The 18,336-nt window shown below is 47.4% G+C and overlaps 1 protein-coding gene across 3 annotated transcripts in view; it reads right to left on the reverse strand.

The window, feature by feature from the left end:
• Nucleotides 1-9,272: 9,272 nt before the first annotated feature.
• Nucleotides 9,273-18,336, reverse strand: part of lrrc28 (leucine rich repeat containing 28) — a 24,559-nt gene continuing 15,495 nt past the window's right edge. For all 3 annotated transcript variants that reach the window (XM_046337470.1, XM_046337469.1, XM_046337468.1), the window contains 5 exons: nucleotides 17,111-17,213; nucleotides 15,500-15,684; nucleotides 11,257-11,416; nucleotides 10,338-10,495; nucleotides 9,273-10,171 (listed from right to left, as the gene is read on the reverse strand). In XM_046337470.1, the coding sequence (XP_046193426.1) occupies nucleotides 10,426-10,495; nucleotides 11,257-11,416; nucleotides 15,500-15,684; nucleotides 17,111-17,213 (518 nt within the window). In that variant the 3' untranslated portion in view covers nucleotides 9,273-10,171; nucleotides 10,338-10,425. The remainder of the gene's footprint in view (nucleotides 10,172-10,337; nucleotides 10,496-11,256; nucleotides 11,417-15,499; nucleotides 15,685-17,110; nucleotides 17,214-18,336) is intronic.

Consider the following 18,336-nt stretch of genomic DNA (forward strand, 5'->3'; position numbering starts at 1 on the left):
ACAGCATTAGATGGTAATAACACCAGTACAGCATTAGATGGTAATAACACCACTACAGCATTAGACGGTAATAACACAACTACAGCATTAGACGGTAATAACACAACTACAGCATTAGATGGTAATAACACCAGTACAGCATTAGATGGTAATAACACCACTACAGCATGAGACGGTAATAAGCACTTTGAACGATATTTTAACAATAAATGAAGTGCTTTATAAATAACATTTGATTGATTGAATAAGATGTTAACTTAAGAATGGTGTAGTCGATGCTAGATGTGCTTACGGCTGTTCCGTTGAGTTGACCCTACAGGTTGAGCAACAGTCCAAACATGTCCTGTCAAAGAGGCATTTCTTGATCAATGTGTGTTCCTGTTCAGTGTTTAGACAGAGCGAGCTGCTGCCTGCTGGTTTCAGTACTTAGGAAGCAGGACAGAGAGCATCATGGGAAAGTTAGCAGTTAACTTTCATCTCATATGTGACACCTTTCTGCCATCACGTCGCCCTAATTCAACATCCACAGACATATTGTAAAATGTTTTGAATGATTTATAGATTTGAATCATAGAAGATTAAAGTGTGTTTGCTTGGTCCTTCATTACTTGTTGATTGCTTAACATTGTGTTTTAAAGCACTTTCCATAGACTCATGGGACAGTTACCAGATACCTAGAAAAAGGAACACGATACATTATATGATTTCATGGCAGGTGCTAGATGCCATATGAGATTCTACATGACAGATGCTAGATGCCATATGAGATTCTTCATGACAGATGCTAGATGCCATATGAGATTCTTATGACAGATGCTAGATGCCATATGAGATTCTACATGACAGATGCTAGATGCCATATGAGATTCTACATGACAGATGCTAGATGCCATATGAGATTCTACATGACAGATGCTAGATGCCATATGAGATTCTACATGACAGATGCTAGATGCCATATGAGATTCTACATGACAGATGCTAGGTGCCATATGAGATTCTACATGACAGATACTAGATGCCATATGAGATTCTACATGACAGATACTAGGATGCCATATGAGATTCTACATGACAGATACTAGATGCCATATGAGATTCTACATGACAGATGCTAGGTGCCATATGAGATTCTACATGACAGATACTAGGTGCCATATGAGATTCTACATGACAGATACTAGATGCCATATGAGATTCTACATGACAGATGCTAGATGCCATATGAGATTCTACATGACAGATACTAGATGCCATATGAGATTCGACATTATATGATTTTATGCCATATGTGCTTGTTTGTCTGTAGGTGCCATATTTGAGATTCTACATGACAGATGCTAGACCATATGAGATTTACATGACAGATGCTAGGTGCCATATTTCTCATGACAGATGCTAGATGCCAATGAGATTCTACATGACAGATGCTAGATGCCATATGAGATTCTACATGACAGATGCTAGATGCCAATGAGATTCTACTTCGGCATTTAAATGACAGATACTAGATGCCATATGAGATTCTACATGACAGATGCTAGGTGCCATATGAGATTCTTACAGCACTATTGTTTAAGTCTACATGACAGATGCTAGGTGCCATATGAGATTCTACATGACAGACTCGTGCCATATGAGATTCTACATGACAGATACTAGGTGCCATATGAGATTCTACATGACAGATACTAGGTGCCATATGAGATTCTACATGACAGATACATGCCATATGAGATTCTACATGACAGATCCGATGCCATATGAGATTCTACATGACAGATACTAGGTGCCATATGAGATTCTACATTGAGATTCTACATGACAGATACTAGATGGTGACAGATGCTAGGTCTGATTTTATGACAGATGCTAGGTGCCATATGAGATTCTACATGACAGATGCTAGGTGCCATATGAGACAAATGACAGATGCTAGGTGCCATATGAGATTCTACATGACAGAACTAGATGCCATATGAGATTCTACATGACAGATACTAGATGCCATATGAGATTCTACATGACAGATACTAGATGCCATATGAGATTCGACATTATATGATTTTATGGCAGCTGTGCTTTTTGGTCTGTTGAAGTATTTTCCAAACCGACACCAATATGTTTACACTTGGTTTAAACACCCATGCTGGTCTTTTGTCATGATGCACTTTAGAATAGATAAACCTGTTTTAGGGAGGATACCCGTTTAGAATTCTTCACAATCACATTCCGAAATTCCAAACACGACTTCGGCATTTAAATGAAATACAGGCTACATGGTACAACAGTACAGTAGTTCTGACAACTTTTACAGCACATTGTTGAAGTCGACAACGTCACCAAGTTCACACCTGTACTGGACAGACTCGTGAAGGGCAACTCCAGACAGGTAACTTTACAATCATAAACACGACCGGTAAAATAAGGTAACATCCCAGAATTTACCTTTATCTCCGTTGCTAAAAACATTGTCAAACGTCCCTATCCCATGCACGTCAAGGTTGGGGGATAGGTTTGTTGAAGCGAGACACACGGCACATCTGCATTCTCCTTTAGCGTAGCGGTATCTATCTGAACAAACGACGGGACTTCCTCGTCGAATACGGGAGCGCGCTATGAAAAGGAGCGCGCAGTGAATTAAAGGGCGGTGACACAAACAGGTCAATGTTTGGCCGACGTTTAGAATAGGGGTGTATTCACTAGAACCTTCTACCTCTGCTATGTAAACCGTTACCAAACCGAAGCAAACGGGTTGGGACCCATCTGAAGTTGTCCAATAGAAACTCTGGTTTTCATTGCGAAAGTTTTAGCAGCTGTTTACTATGATGTCGAATAGATCTCCTGGTGTGTATTCATGTTTGCCAAGGAAGCCCCAAAACATGTACCAAGAAAATAAAAATAAAAACAGAAAATTATGCCTTTCTTCTCATGTCTTTCTTGCTCGTTTCATAATTTTCCTTCAAATTGGCCAGAGGCAGAATGTTTACCATCAGAGCAAGCATCAGTCTCTGTATGCGAAACAGCACCTGCTCTGTCTCTGTATGAAAAGGCCATCTATCTGATGCTGTCGGGTCAGTGAAACAGCACCCCTCTGTCTCTGTATGTAAAGGCCATCTATCTGATGCTGTCGGGTCAGTGAAACAGCACCCCTCTATCTGATGCTGTCTGGTCAGTGAAACAGCACCCCCTCTGTCTCTGTCAGTGAAACAGGCCATCTGTCTGATGTTGCCTGGTCAGTGAAACAGCACCCCTCTATCTGATGCTGCCTGGTCAGTGAAACAGCACCCCTCTATCTGATGCTGTCCGGTCAAAAAGAGTATGACATTGTTGCCGCCCGTAGCATTGAACCCAAGGCAAGCCAGCGAGCATTTTGGCCTCCCTTGATAAAAAAAGTATATAATAATAGCCAATCAGCATTGAGCTAAATTGAGTGAGCTGAACTGTGAATGGTCCTGGAGCACCAATAGAAAGTAGAAAGGGAAGCCAGTCTGGTTGTTGCATCTCGCACCAGAGTGGAGCAGCGGTCTAAGGTACTACAGACCCTGGTTCGAATCCAGGCTTCATCACAGCGGTCTAACCCCCCCCCCCATATTGTCTATCTATTGGAGACCTGTTGGGGTCAGTGAGTTGTAACATATAGTCTACCTATTGGAGACCTGTTGGGGTCAGTGGGTTGTAACATATAGTCTGAGACCTGTTGGGGTCAGTGAGCTGTAACATATTGACCTGTTGGGGTCAGTGGGTTGTAACATTGACCTGTTGGGGTCAGTGAGTTGTAACATATTGACCTGTTGGGGTCAGTGAGTTGTAACATTGACCTGTTGGGGTCAGTGAGTTGTAACATATTGACCTGTTGGGGTCAGTGAGCTGTAACATATAGTCTACCTATTGGAGACCTGTTGGGGTCAGTGAGTTGTAACATTGACCTGTTGGGGTCAGTGAGAGTTGACCTGTTGGGGTCAGTGGGTTGTAACATATTGACCTGTTGGGGTCAGTGAGCTGTAACATATTGACCTGTTGGGGTCAGTGAGCTGTAACATATTGACCTGTTGGGGTCAGTGAGTTGTAACATATTGACCTGTTGGGGTCAGTGAGTTGTAACATATTGACCTGTTGGGGTCAGTGGGTTGTAACATATTGACCTGTTGGGGTCAGTGAGTTGTAACATATTGACCTGTTTTTCTCAGTGAGCTGTAACATATTGACCTGTTGGGGTCAGTGAGTTGTAACATATTGACCTGTTGGGGTCAGTGGGTTGTAACATATTGACCTGTTGGGGTCAGTGAGCTGTAACATATAGTCTATCTATTGGAGACCTGTTGGGGTCAGTGGGTTGTAACATATAGTCTACCTATTGGAGACCTGTTGGGGTCAGTGAGCTGTAACATATTGACCTGTTGGGGTCAGTGGGTTGTAACATTGACCTGTTGGGGTCAGTGAGTTGTAACATATTGACCTGTTGGGGTCAGTGGCTGTAACATATAGTCTACCTATTGGAGACCTGTTGGGGTCAGTGAGTTGTAACACCCTGACCTGTTGGGGTCAGAGATTGACCTGTTGGGGTCAGTGGTCTGTAACATATTGACCTGTTCCAACCAGTGAGCTGTAACATATTGACCTGTTGGGGTCAGTGAGCTGTAACATATTGACCTGATTGGGGTCAGTGAGCTGTAACATATTGACCTGTTGGGGTCAGTGAGCTGTAACATATTGACCTGTTGGGGTCAGTGAGCTGTAACATATTGACCTGTTGGGGTCAGTGAGTTGTAACATATTGACCTGTTGGGGTCAGTGAGTTGTAACATATTGACCTGTTGGGGTCAGTGAGCTGTAACATATTGACCTGTTGGGGTCAGTGAGCTGTAACATATAGTCTCCTATTGGAGACCTGTTGGGGTCAGTGAGTTGTAACATATAGTCTTATTGGAGACCTGTTGGGGTCAGTGGTTGTAACAGATTGACCTGTTGGGGTCAGTGAGTTGTAACATTGACCTGTTGGGGTCAGTGAGTTGTAACATATAGTCTACCTAACCCTGGAGACCTGTTGGGGTCACCCTGGGTTAAAACATATTGACCTCCAACCCCTGGTCAGTGAGCTGATAACATATTGACCCTGGTCTAAGTGAGATTAACATATTGACCTGTTGGGGTCAGTGGGTTTACACCTATTGACCCTGTTGGGGTCAGTGAGCTGTCTAAAACAGATTGACCTGTTGGGGTCAGTGAGTTGTAACATATTGACCTGTTGGGGTCAAAACAGATTAACATATCGTCTAACCCTGGTTAAAACAGGTTAGGGTCTCTAACCCCCTAAAAACGTGGTCTCTGTCTTAACACAGTCTACCCCCTCGTGGTCTCTGTCTTGAAAACAGTCTCTAACCCCCTACAACAACCGTGGTCTCTGATTACACCCTCTAACCCTGGTCAAGATTACACCCTCCAAGACACAGATTACACCCCTAACCCTGGTCTCTGTCTTGACACAGTTACGCCCCTAACCGTGGTCTCTGTCTTACACAGCCTCGCCCCTCTAACCCTGGTCTCTGTCGAGACACCTGGTCTAAAACAGATTACCCCCTAACCGTGGTCTAAAACAGATTACACCGTCTCGCCCCCCGTGGTCTCTGTAACACAGTCTTACACCCTCTAACCCTGGTCTAAAACAGATTACACCGTCTCGCCCCCTCGTGGTCTCTGTCGAGAACCAGATTACACCCCTAACCCTGGTCTAAAACGATTACACCGTCTAACCCCCTCAAAACAGAGACACCGTCTCGCCCCCCTGGTCTTGAAAAAACAGATTACACCCTCCCCCCCTGGTCTCTGATTGACACAACCCTGGTCTCGCCCCCTCCAACCCTGGTCTCTGATTACCTCTCCAACCCTGACACAGATTACACCCTCCAACCCTGGTCTAAAACTGATTACACCCTCTCGCCCCCTAAAACGTGGTCTCCTCAATTAACAGATTACACAGTCAACCCCCTAAAACAGATTACACCCTCCAACCCTGGTCTAAAACAGATTACAGTGGTACCCTAACCCTGGTCTAAAAACAGATTACACCCTCCACCCTGGTCAAAAAACAGATTACACCCTAACCCTGGTCTAACCCCTGGAACAGATTACACCCTCCAACCCTAGTCTAAAACAAATTAAACCCTGGTCTAAAACAGATTACACCCTCCAACCCTGGTCAAAACAGATTACACCCTCCAACCCTGGTCTAAAACAGATTACACCCTCTAACCCTGGTCAAAAAACAGATTACACCCTCTAACCCTGGTCTAAAACAGATTACACCCTCCAACCCTGGTCTAAAACAGATTACACCCTCTAACCCTGGTCTAAAACAGATTACACCCTCCAACCCTGGTCTAAAACAGATTACACCCTCCAACCCTGGTCTAAAACAGATTACACCCTCTAACCCTGGTCTAATACAGATTACACCCTCTAACCCTGGTCTAAAACAGATTACACCCTCTAACCCTGGTCTAAAAACAGATTACACCCTCTAACCCTGGTCTAAAACAGATTACACCCTCTAACCCTGGTCTAAAACAGATTACACCCTCTAACCCTGGTCTAAAACAGATTACACCCTCTAACCCTGGTCTAAAACAGATTACACCCTCCAACCCTGGTCTAAAACAGATTACACCCTCTAACCCTGGTCTAAAACAGATTACACCCTCTAACCCTGGTCTAAAACAGATTACACCCTCTAACCCTGGTCTAAAACAGATTACACCCTCTAACCCTGGTCTAAAAACAGATGACTTCCGTAGAGGCACTGAATGCTGTCAGAGAGATAGAGATGCGACCATTCTACCTCTGAACTAAACTGGAACCTTCCATTTGCAATTTGAGGATTCCAACTTAACTATCAAGTTAAACATTGTTTATTGCCAAAATGTCAGACATTAAAATAAAAGTAATTGATTACAAATTATACAATATAGTAATCATATTCACAGTTATAACAATGTTATAATAATAACTATCTAACAATGTAATAAACATTAGAAAGGCAAACAAACAAAGTGGCAATAGACCCAATCCTCATCTTGACATCTTGCTGCTGGTTTTATAATCCAATGTCACATACTGGTTGTGTCTCAAGATGCATCCTATTCCCTACACAGTGCACTACTTTAGACCAGGGCCCTATGGGTCTCCCTATTCCCATTCATGATTCATGACCAGGGCCCTATGGGTCCCCCTATTCCCTACACAGTGCACTACTTTAGACCAGGGCCCTATGGGTCTCATTCCCTCGACAGACTACTTTAGACCAGGGCCCGGGGTCTCCCTATTCCCTACACAGAACTTTAGACCAGGGCCCGGGGTCTCATTCCCTCGACAGAACTTTAGACCAGGGCCCGGGGTCTCCATTCCCTCACAGTGACTACTTTAGACCAGGGCCCTATGGGTCTCTCCCTACACAGTGACAGAGACCAGGGCCCGGGGTCTCATTCCCTCGACAGAACCTGGCGGGGTCTCAACCCTCGACAGAACCCTGGAACCCTCGACAGAACCTGGCGGGGTCTCAGAACCCTGGCGGGGTCTCAACCCTCGACAGAACCCTGGCGTGGTCTCAACCCTCGACAGAACCCTGGCGGGGTCTCAACCCTCGACAGAACCCTGGCGTCTCTGGGTTACATTCTACACATGTTAATATGGGCTGTCTCCTATCCCAGTCTCTCAGTCCGTCTAGCCAAGACAGAGAGTCTGCTGCCTCTATCCCAGTCTCTCAGTCCGTCTAGCCAAGACAGAGAGTCTGCTGCCTCCTATCCCAGTCTCTCAGTCCGTCTAGCCAAGACAGAGAGTCTGCTGCCTCCTATCCCAGTCTCTCAGTCCGTCTGGCCAAGACAGAGAGTCTGCTGCCTCCTATCCCAGTCTCTCAGTCCGTCTAGCCAAGACAGAGAGCCTGCTGCCTTCTATCCCAGTCTCTCAGTCCGTCTAGCCAAGACAGAGAGTCTGCTGCCTCCTATCCCAGTCTCTCAGTCCGTCTAGCCAAGACAGAGAGTCTGCTGCCTTCTATCCCAGTCTCTCAGTCCGTCTAGCCAAGACAGAGAGTCTGCTGCCTTCTATCCCAGTCTCTCAGTCCGTCTAGCCAAGACAGAGAGCCTGCTGCCTCCTATCCCAGTCTCTCAGTCCGTCTAGCCAAGACAGAGAGTCTGCTGCCTCCTATCCCAGTCTCTCAGTCCGTCTAGCCAAGACAGAGAGTCTGCTGCCTTCTATCCCAGTCTCTCAGTCCGTCTAGCCAAGACAGAGAGTCTGCTGCCTCCTATCCCAGTCTCTCAGTCCGTCTAGCCAAGACAGAGAGTCTGCTGCCTCCTATCCCAGTCTCTCAGTCCGTCTAGCCAAGACAGAGTCTGCTGCCTCCTATCCCAGTCTCTCAGTCCGTCTAGCCAAGACAGAGAGTCTGCTGCCTCCTATCCCAGTCTCTCAGTCCGTCTAGCCAAGACAGAGAGTCTGCTGCCTTCTATCCCAGTCTCTCAGTCCGTCTAGCCAAGACAGAGAGTCTGCTGCCTCCTATCCCAGTCTCTCAGTCCGTCTAGCCAAGACAGAGTCTGCTGTCTCCTATCCCAGTCTCTCAGTCCGTCTAGCCAAGACAGAGAGTCTGCTGCCTGGACCTACAGGCGGCAAGTCTGGTCCGGTAGGGCCCAAACACTTCTGTTATGAGCTTCAGTTCCTTTGGTTTTCAGCTAAAGAACCAAAGCGTTGCTTTGAGTCACAATCAAACTGAATGGAAATTGTTTTAAATCCTTCATAAACATTCAGGTTACCAGACTGTTTCAGAAGTTAACCTTTTTTTGCAAACAAAAAAATAGTTTACCCTCAAAGACCAATTTTGTAAAGTTTATAAAACTTGTCAGAGGTATGAGAGTCTGATGTGTCTACAGGAAAATAAACGCCCAATAACTAATGTGTCTATTATCTTGTGAAAGTCCTTCAGGCTGGAGTGGGGGGCAACACACCTACCAGTATTACATATTTAGAACAGGTTTAGAACTAATATCATGCGATACGGCCGAAGTGACATTCTTCAAACACTTTATCAACCAGTGTCATGTAAAAATCTATAGAAATGATCAGAATAGATTCTCCTCTACAAAGACAAAAACACTCGGCACTTCTTGTTATTGTGATGCGTCTGTCAGGTGAACGTTTGGCGGGTGAACAGAGCAGCTAGTTCACACCAGTAAATACCGACACAGTCTGAGTTGTTGCAGGAACAAACTGAAACCAGAAACAAACCATTAGTAGAATGATGCTGTATTAAGAGATGTTAGTCGTTGGACAGTAGATAATATGTCAAGATGTGAATTATTAATACCAATATTATCCGTCTTTCAATTGGACCGTCCATGTCCATTACAGACTGCTGGACTGGTCACAGGCTGCTGAGGCTCTGCATGTCCACCTGAGATGGTCAGTTCCTCATGTCCACCAGTCCAGAGGCGCTGCATGTCCTCCTGAGATGGTCAGTTCCTCATGTCCACCAGTCCAGAGGCTCTGCATGTCCTCCTGACACCTTCAGTTCCTCATGTCCACCAGTCCAGAGGCTCTGCATGTCCTCCTGAGACCTTCAGTTCCTCATGTCCACCAGTCCAGAGGCTCTGCATGTCCTCCTGAGACCTTCAGTTCCTCATGTCCACCAGTCCAGAGGCGCTGCATGTCCTCCTGAGATGGTCAGTTCCTCATGTCCACCAGTCCAGAGGCTCTGCATGTCCTCCTGACACCTTCAGTTCCTCATGTCCACCAGTCCAGAGGCTCTGCATGTCCTCCTGAGATGGTCAGTTCCTCATGTCCACCAGTCCAGAGGCTCTGCATGTCCTCCTGAGACCTTCAGTTCCTCATGTCCACCAGTCCAGAGGCTCTGCATGTCCTCCTGAGATGGTCAGTTCCTCATGTCCACCAGTCCAGAGGCTATGCATGTCCTCCTGAGACCTTCAGTTCCTCATGTCCACCAGTCCAGAGGCTCTGCATGTCCTCCTGACACCTTCAGTTCCTCATGTCCACCAGTCCAGAGGCTATGCATGTCCTCCTGAGACCTTCAGTTCCTCATGTCCACCAGTCCAGAGGCTCTGCATGTCCTCCTGAGATGGTCAGTTCCTCATGTCCACCAGTCCAGAGGCTATGCATGTCCTCCTGAGATGTTCAGGACTCCTCATGTCCACCAGTCCAGAGGAGATGATGTCCTCCTGAGACCATGATGTCATTCCTCAGATCCAAATGTCCACAGACTGGAACAGCATGTCCTCCTGAAACTCACTGTGGTTCTCAGTCCACCAGTCCAGAGGCTATGCATGTCCTCCTGAGATGTTCAGGACTCCCACAGTCCTTCATTCAGGAGACCAGAGGAGGAGATGATGACCGAAGGGGAGAGGAAGAGGTGGAGGCACCATGATGTCATTGCTGCAGATCAAATGTCTGAACACACTGACTGGAACAGCAGTAGGCCACGAAACTCACTGTGGTTCTAGAGAGAGAGAGAGAGAGAAAGAGAGAGACAGAGAGAGACAGAGAGAGAGAGAGAGAGAGAGAGAGAGAGAGAGAGAGAGAGAGAGAGAGAGAGAGAGACAGAGAGACAGAGAGAGAGAGACAGAGAGAGAGACAGAGAGACAGAGAGAGAGACAGAGAGAGAGAGAGAGAGAGAGAGAGAGAGAGAGAGAGAGAGAGAGAGAGAGACAGAGACAGAGAGAGGAAAGAGGAGAGAGAGAGACACAGAGAGAGACAGAGAGACAGAGAGAGAGACAGAGAGACAGAGAGAGAGACAGAGAGAGACAGAGAGAGAGACAGAGAGACAGAGAGAGAGAGAGAGAGAGAGACAGAGAGAGAGAGAGAGAGAGAGAGAGACAGAGACAGAGAGAGAGAGAGAGAGAGAGAGAGAGAGAGAGACAGAGAGAGAGAGACAGAGAGACAGAGACAGAGAGAGAGAGAGAGAGACAGAGAGGAAAGAGCAGAGAGATTGAAGAGAGGGAGAGCAGGGTAGGGCAGAGAGAGAGGAGAGGGACTATTAGAGGGGACTGGAGTAAAGTAGTGGTCCTATGAGACCTCCAGGTTTAGGGTCAGGGGTGGTTAGGGGTCAGGGGTGGTTAGGGGTCAGGGGTGGTTAGGGGTCAGGGGTGGTTGGGGTCAGTTGGGGTCAAGGGTCGTTAGTTTCAGGGGTGGGGTCATTCAGGTTTCAGGGGTGGGGTCGTTAGTTTGGGGTCAGGTGTGGTTGGGGTCAGGGTTAGCTACCTGCGGTGTACCCCAGCCAGAGCGGTCTCTCTGAGAGGGAACAGTTTGGGGTAGATGATGGTAAACATGGGCTGACTGCAGCGGTGACAATGTCCCAGGGGGCATTGGAGCAGGTCCAGAAGGCTTCTGGGTAACAGGAAGGGCGGCAGCAGACTCCGCTCTGAGAGACCGACAGGGAGAGAGAGAGAGGATGAAAAGAGGAGGAATATATTGACTGATTTTCCTCTATTTCTCCATTAAGGTTCTCTTTAACCACCTGGGACAGAGGGAGATTTAATGTGACATCATTATGACCAGGGGTCCTACCATTCTCTATAACCACCACATCATTATGACCAGGGGTCCTACCATTCTCTATAACCACCACATCATTATGACCAGGGGTCCTACCATTCTCTATAACCACCACATCATTATGACCAGGGGTCCTACCATTCTCTATAACCACCACATCATTATGACCAGGGGTCCTACCATTCTCTATAACCACCACATCATTATGACCAGGGGTCCTACCATTCTCTATAACCACCTGGGACATCATCATTTGACCATGACCACCACCACATCATTATGACCAGGGGTCCTACCATTCTCTTTAACCACCTGGGACAGAGGGAGATTTAATGTGACATCATTATGACCAGGGGTCCACCATTCTCATAATGACATCATTATGGGGTCCTACCATTCTCTATAACCACCACATCATTGGGACAGAGGGAGGGACATCATTATGACCAGGGGTCCTACCATTCTCTATAACCACCACATCATTATGACCAGGGGTCCCACCATTCTCTATAACCACCACATCATTATGACCACCACCTCATTATGACCAGGGGTCCCACCATTCTCTATAACCACCACATCATTATGACCAGGGGTCCCACCATTCTCTATAACCACCACATCATTATGACCAGGGGTCCTACCATTCTCTTTAACCACCACATCATTATGACCAGGGGTCCACCATTCTCTATAACCACCACATCATTATGACCAGGGGTCCCACCATTCTCTATAACCACCACATCATTATGACCAGGGGTCCCACCATTCTCTATAACCACCTGGGACAGAGGGAGATTTAATGTTACATCATTATGACCAGGGGTCCCACCATTCTCTATAACCACCACATCATTATGACCAGGGGTCCCACCATTCTCTATAACCACTACATCATTATGACCAGGGGTCCCACCATTCTCTATAACCATCATTATGACATCATTCTCTTTAACCATGACCAGTTGGGGTCCCACCATTCTCTATAACCACTACATCATTATGACCATGCCTGGGGGTCCCACCATTCTCTATAACCACAGCAGGATCATTATGACCAGGATGCCTGGGGGGTCAGACCACAGCAGGATTCTCTATAACCACAGCACATCATTATGACCAGCAGGATGCCTGACAGACCACACAGTAGCATGCCTCTATAACCACCAGGATGCCATCATTATGACCATGCCTGGGGGGTCCCACATCATTCTCTATAACCACCACATCATGCCTGGGGGTTATGACCAGTAGGGATGCCTGACAGACCATTCTCTATAACCACCACATCATTATGACCAGGGGTCCTACCATTCTCTATAACCACCACATCAGTATGACCAGGGTGCCCTGACAGACCATAGTAGCTCTTTAACCACCAGGGGACTGACAGGGATGCCTGGGGGTTTAACCTTAAGGATGTTTAGTGAAAAAAGAATGACAGTGGCATTGTTGTGACAGACCACAGCAGTCAGGATGCCTGGGGGTTAGTGACAGACCACAGCAGGATGCCTGGGGGTTAGTGACAGACCACAGCAGGATGCCTGGGGGTTAGTGACAGACCACAGCAGGATGCCTGGGGGTTAGTGACAGACCACAGCAGGATGCCTGGGGGTTAGTGACAGACCACAGCAGTAGCAGGATGCCTGGGGGTTAGTGACAGACCACAGCAGGATGCCTGGGGGTTAGTGACAGACCACAGCAGGATGCCTGGGGGTTAGTGACAGACCACAGCAGGATGCCTGGGGGTTAGTGACAGACCACAGCAGGATGCCTGGGGGTTAGTGACAGACCACAGCAGTAGCTGGATGCCTGGGGGTTAGTGACAGACCACAGCAGGATGCCTGGGGGTTAGTGACAGACAGCATGCCAGTGACAGAGCAGGATGCCTGGGGGTTAGTGACAGACCACAGCAGGATGCCACAGCAGGATGGGGGTTAGTGACAGACCACAGCAGGATGCCTGGGGGTTAGTGACAGACCACAGCAGTAGCTGGATGCCTGGGGGTTAGTGACAGACCACAGCAGTAGCTGGATGCCTGGGGGTTAGTGACAGACCACAGCAGTAGCTGGATGCCTGGGGGTTAGTGACAGACCACAGCAGTAGCAGGATGCCTGGGGGTTAGTGACAGACCACAGCAGGATGCCTGGGGGTTAGTGACAGACCACAGCAGTAGCTGGATGCCTGGGGGTTAGTGACAGACCACAGCAGTAGCTGGATGCCTGGGGGTTAGTGACAGACCACAGCAGTAGCTGGATGCCTGGGGGTTAGTGACAGACCACAGCAGGATGCCTGGGGGTTAGTGACAGACCACAGCAGGATGCCTGGGGGTTAGTGACAGACCACAGCAGTAGCAGGATGCCTGGGGGTTAGTGACAGACCACAGCAGGATGCCTGGGGGTTAGTGACAGACCACAGCAGGATGCCTGGGGGTTAGTGACAGACCACAGCAGGATGCCTGGGGGTTAGTGACAGACCACAGCAGGATGCCTGGGGGGGACCACAGCAGTAGCAGGATAGTGACAGACCACAGCAGGATGCCTGGGGGTTAGTGACAGACCACAGCAGGATGCCTGGGGGTTAGTGACAGACCACAGCAGGATGCCTGGGGGTTAGTGACAGACCACAGCAGGATGCCTGGGGGATAGTGACAGACCACAGCAGGATGCCTGGGGGTTAGTGACAGACCACAGCAGGATGCCTGGGGGTTAGTGACAGACCACAGCAGCAGGATGCCTGGGGGTTAGTGACAGACCACAGCAGGATGCCTGGGGGTTAGTGACAGACCACAGCAGGATGCCTGGGGTTGCAGTGATATGAAAGAATGGCGCCGGAGGGGATAACCAGAAGCCATGGATTACAAAGCAACATCCACACTGAGCTAAAGGCTAGAGCTGACACTTTAAAGGAGCAGGACACAAATCTGGACACTTATAGGAAATCCCACTATGCCCTCCGACGAACCATCAATACAGTAAAGTGTCGATACTGGACTAGGATGGAATCCTACTATACCGGCATTGATGCTTGTTGGATGTTGCAGGGGTGGCAAACTATCATGGATTACAAAGGGAAACCCAGCCAAGAGCTGCCCAGTGACGCAAAACTACCAAACTAACTAAATGCCTTCTGTGCTCGCTTTGAGGCAACACTGAATCATGCATGAGAGCACAAGCTGTTCCGGACGGCCGTGTGATCTTGCTCCATGTATCCGATTCCGATATGAGCATAATTTCAATGTGTCATGTATCATTTCTGAGTGTGAAAGTACTATGTGTCTCCCCCCAAATGGCACCCTATTCTCTAAAAAGCAGTCCACTATATAGGAAATAGGGAGCCATTTGGGGCAGAGACCATATTCTATATTATCCCAGAGCTGATGAACTCTTCATTGTCTTCACATTCATCCCCATCAGGATGGAATCTGCTCAATGTCATATTAGAATGCTTCAAATGTTCCGTAGCTGAATTTGGCGTTCCCCCAGGCTCGGTGCTAAGACCCCTATTATTATTATTCTCCCATCTGTACAGCATCTCTATGGTGGGATGAATTAAAGGACACCTCATGTCTCTATGGTGGGATGAATTAAAGGACACCTCATGTCTCTATGGTGGGATGAATTAAAGGACACCTCATGTCTCTATGGTGGGATGAATTAAAGGACACCTCATGTCTCTATGGTGGGATGAACTAAAGGACACCTCATGTCTCTATGGTGGGATGAATTAAAGGACACCTCATGTCTCTATGGTGGGATGAACTAAAGGACACCTCATGTCTCTATGGTGGGATGAATTAAAGGACACCTCATGTCTCTATGGTGGGATGAACTAAAGGACACCTCATGTCTCTATGGTGGGATGAACTAAAGGACCCTTCATGTCCTGAAATATCAGAAGACCCAAGAGGATCTGTGTGTGTAGCTGTATCAGTGTCTCTCCTCACCTCTGATTGGCTGTCGCCCGTACATGCTGTGCAGGGCCCTCATGGCGAGCTCCTCCAGGGGGCCCACTCGCTCCGTCTCTGAGCCTATAGCTTTCACCTCAGCAGGCAAAGGGAGAGACACATCTCCCAGAGACAGAGACAGAGGCTGGGGCACCCGGTCAGACACCTGCCCTGGCAGACCACACCTGGAGAGAGACAGGAGAGAGAGACAGACAGAGAAAAACAGACAGACAGGTTAGACAGACCACACCTGGAGAGAGACAGACAGACAGAGAAACAGACAGACAGGTTAGACAGACCACACCTGGAGAGAGACAGGGAGAGAGACAGACAGACAGGTTAGACAGACCACACCTGGAGAGAGACAAAAAGACAGACAGACAGAGAAACAGACAGACAGGTTAGACAGACCACACCTGGAGAGAGACAGGGAGAGAGAGAGACAGACAGGTTAGACAGACCACACCTGGAGAGAGACAGAGACAGAGAAACAGACAGACAGGTTGGACAGACAGATGTCAATGTCTGAGACTCAAATCCAGATTCTGCTATAATACATTAACAGACATAGATTTATCCAATTAAGAAAAAGGTCAGTAAGCAATATAAGGGTTAGGGGCTGTCCTTATCAGCTGCAGCCAATCACCTTGTACAGATATAAGGGTTAGGGGCTGTCCTTATCGCTGCAGCCAATCACCTTGTACAGATATAAGGGTTAGGGGCTGTCCTTATCCGCTGCAGCCAATCACCTTGTACAGATATAAGGGTTAGGGGCTGTCCTTATCCGCTGCAGCCAATCACCTTGTACAGATATAAGGGTTAGGGGCTGTCCTTATCAGCTGCAGCCAATCACCTTGTACAGATATAAGGGTTAGGGGCTGTCCTTATCCACTGCAGCCAATCACCTTGTACAGATATAAGGGTTAGGGGCTTTCCTTATCGCTGCAGCCAATCACCTTGTACAGATATAAGGGTTAGGGGCTGTCCTTATCCGCTGCGGCCAATCACCTTGTACAGATATAAGGGTTAGGGGCTGTCCTTATCGCTGCAGCCAATCACCTTGTACAGATATAAGGGTTAGGGGCTGTCCTTATCAGCTGCAGCCAATCACCTTGTACAGATATAAGGGTTAGGGGCTTTCCTTATCGCTGCAGCCAATCACCTTGTACAGATATAAGGGTTAGGGGCTGTCCTTATCCGCTGCAGCCAATCACCTTGTACAGATATAAGGGTTAGGGGCTGTCCTTATCGCTGCAGCCAATCACCTTGTACAGATATAAGGGTTAGGGGCTGTCCTTATCCACTGCAGCCAATCACCTTGTACAGATATAAGGGTTAGGGGCTGTCCTTATCCGCTGCAGCCAATCACCTTGTACAGATATAAGGGTTAGGGGCTGTCCTTACCGCTGCAGCCAATCACCTTGTACAGATATAAGGGTTAGGGGCTGTCCTTATCCACTGCAGCCAATCACCTTGTACAGATATAAGGGTTAGGGGCTGTCCTTATCCACTGCAGCCAATCACCTTGTACAGATATAAGGGTTAGGGGCTGTCCTTATCCACTGCAGCCAATCACCTTGTACAGATATAAGGGTTAGGGGCTGTCCTTACCCGCTGCAGCCAATCACCTTGTTGTACAGGTATGAAGGAAGGCCTTTGAGGTGGACGTTGTTGTCAACAAACACAAACTGCAGCTCTCTGGAACGACCCAAATCTGGAAAACACCCCCACAATATTATCAGACAGGAACCCCCACAATATTATCAGACAGGAACCCCCACAATATTATCAGACAGGAACCCTCACAATATTATCAGACAGGAACCCCCACAATATTATCAGACAGGAACCCTCACAATATTATCAGACAGGAACCCCCACAATATTATCAGACAGGAACCCTCACAATATTATCAGATAGGAACCCTCACAATATTATCAGATAGGAACCCCCACAATATTATCAGACACCCTCACAATATTATCAGACAGGAACCCTCACAATATTATCAGACAGGAACCCCCACAATATTATCAGACAGGAACCCTCACAATATTATCAGATAGGAACCCTCACAATATTATCAGATAGGAACCCCCACAATATTATCAGACACCCTCACAATATTATCAGACACCCCCACAATATTATCAGACAGGAACCCCCACAATATTATCAGACAGGAACCCCCACAATATTATCAGACAGGAACCCCCACAATATTATCAGACAGGAACCCCCACAATATTATCAGACAGGAACCCCCACAATATTATCAGACAGGAACCCCCACAATATTATCAGACAGGAACCCTCACAATATTATCAGACAGGAACCCTCACAATATTATCAGACAGGAACCCTCACAATATTATCAGACAGGAACCCTCACAATATTATCAGTCACCCTCACAATATTATCAGACAGGAACCCTCACAATATTATCAGACAGGAACCCTCACAATATTATCAGACAGGAACCCTCACAATATTATCAGTCACCCTCACAATATTATCAGGCAGGAACCCTCACAATATTATCAGACAGGAGGCACATCTACCCTCACATATTATCAGACAGGCATATTATCAGACAGGAACCCTCACAATATTATCAGACAGGAACCCTCACAATATTATCAGACAGGAACCCTCACAATATTATCAGACAGGAACCCTCACAATATTATCAGACAGGAACCCTCACAATATTATCAGACAGGAACCCCCACAATATTATCAGACAGGAACCCCCACAATATTATCAGACAGGAACCCCCACAATATTATCAGACAGGAACCCTCACAATATTATCAGACAGGAACCCTCACAA

The sequence above is a fragment of the Oncorhynchus gorbuscha genome, unplaced genomic scaffold (genome assembly GCF_021184085.1).
Source record: "Oncorhynchus gorbuscha isolate QuinsamMale2020 ecotype Even-year unplaced genomic scaffold, OgorEven_v1.0 Un_scaffold_1424, whole genome shotgun sequence".
Lineage (NCBI taxonomy): Eukaryota > Metazoa > Chordata > Actinopteri > Salmoniformes > Salmonidae > Oncorhynchus > Oncorhynchus gorbuscha.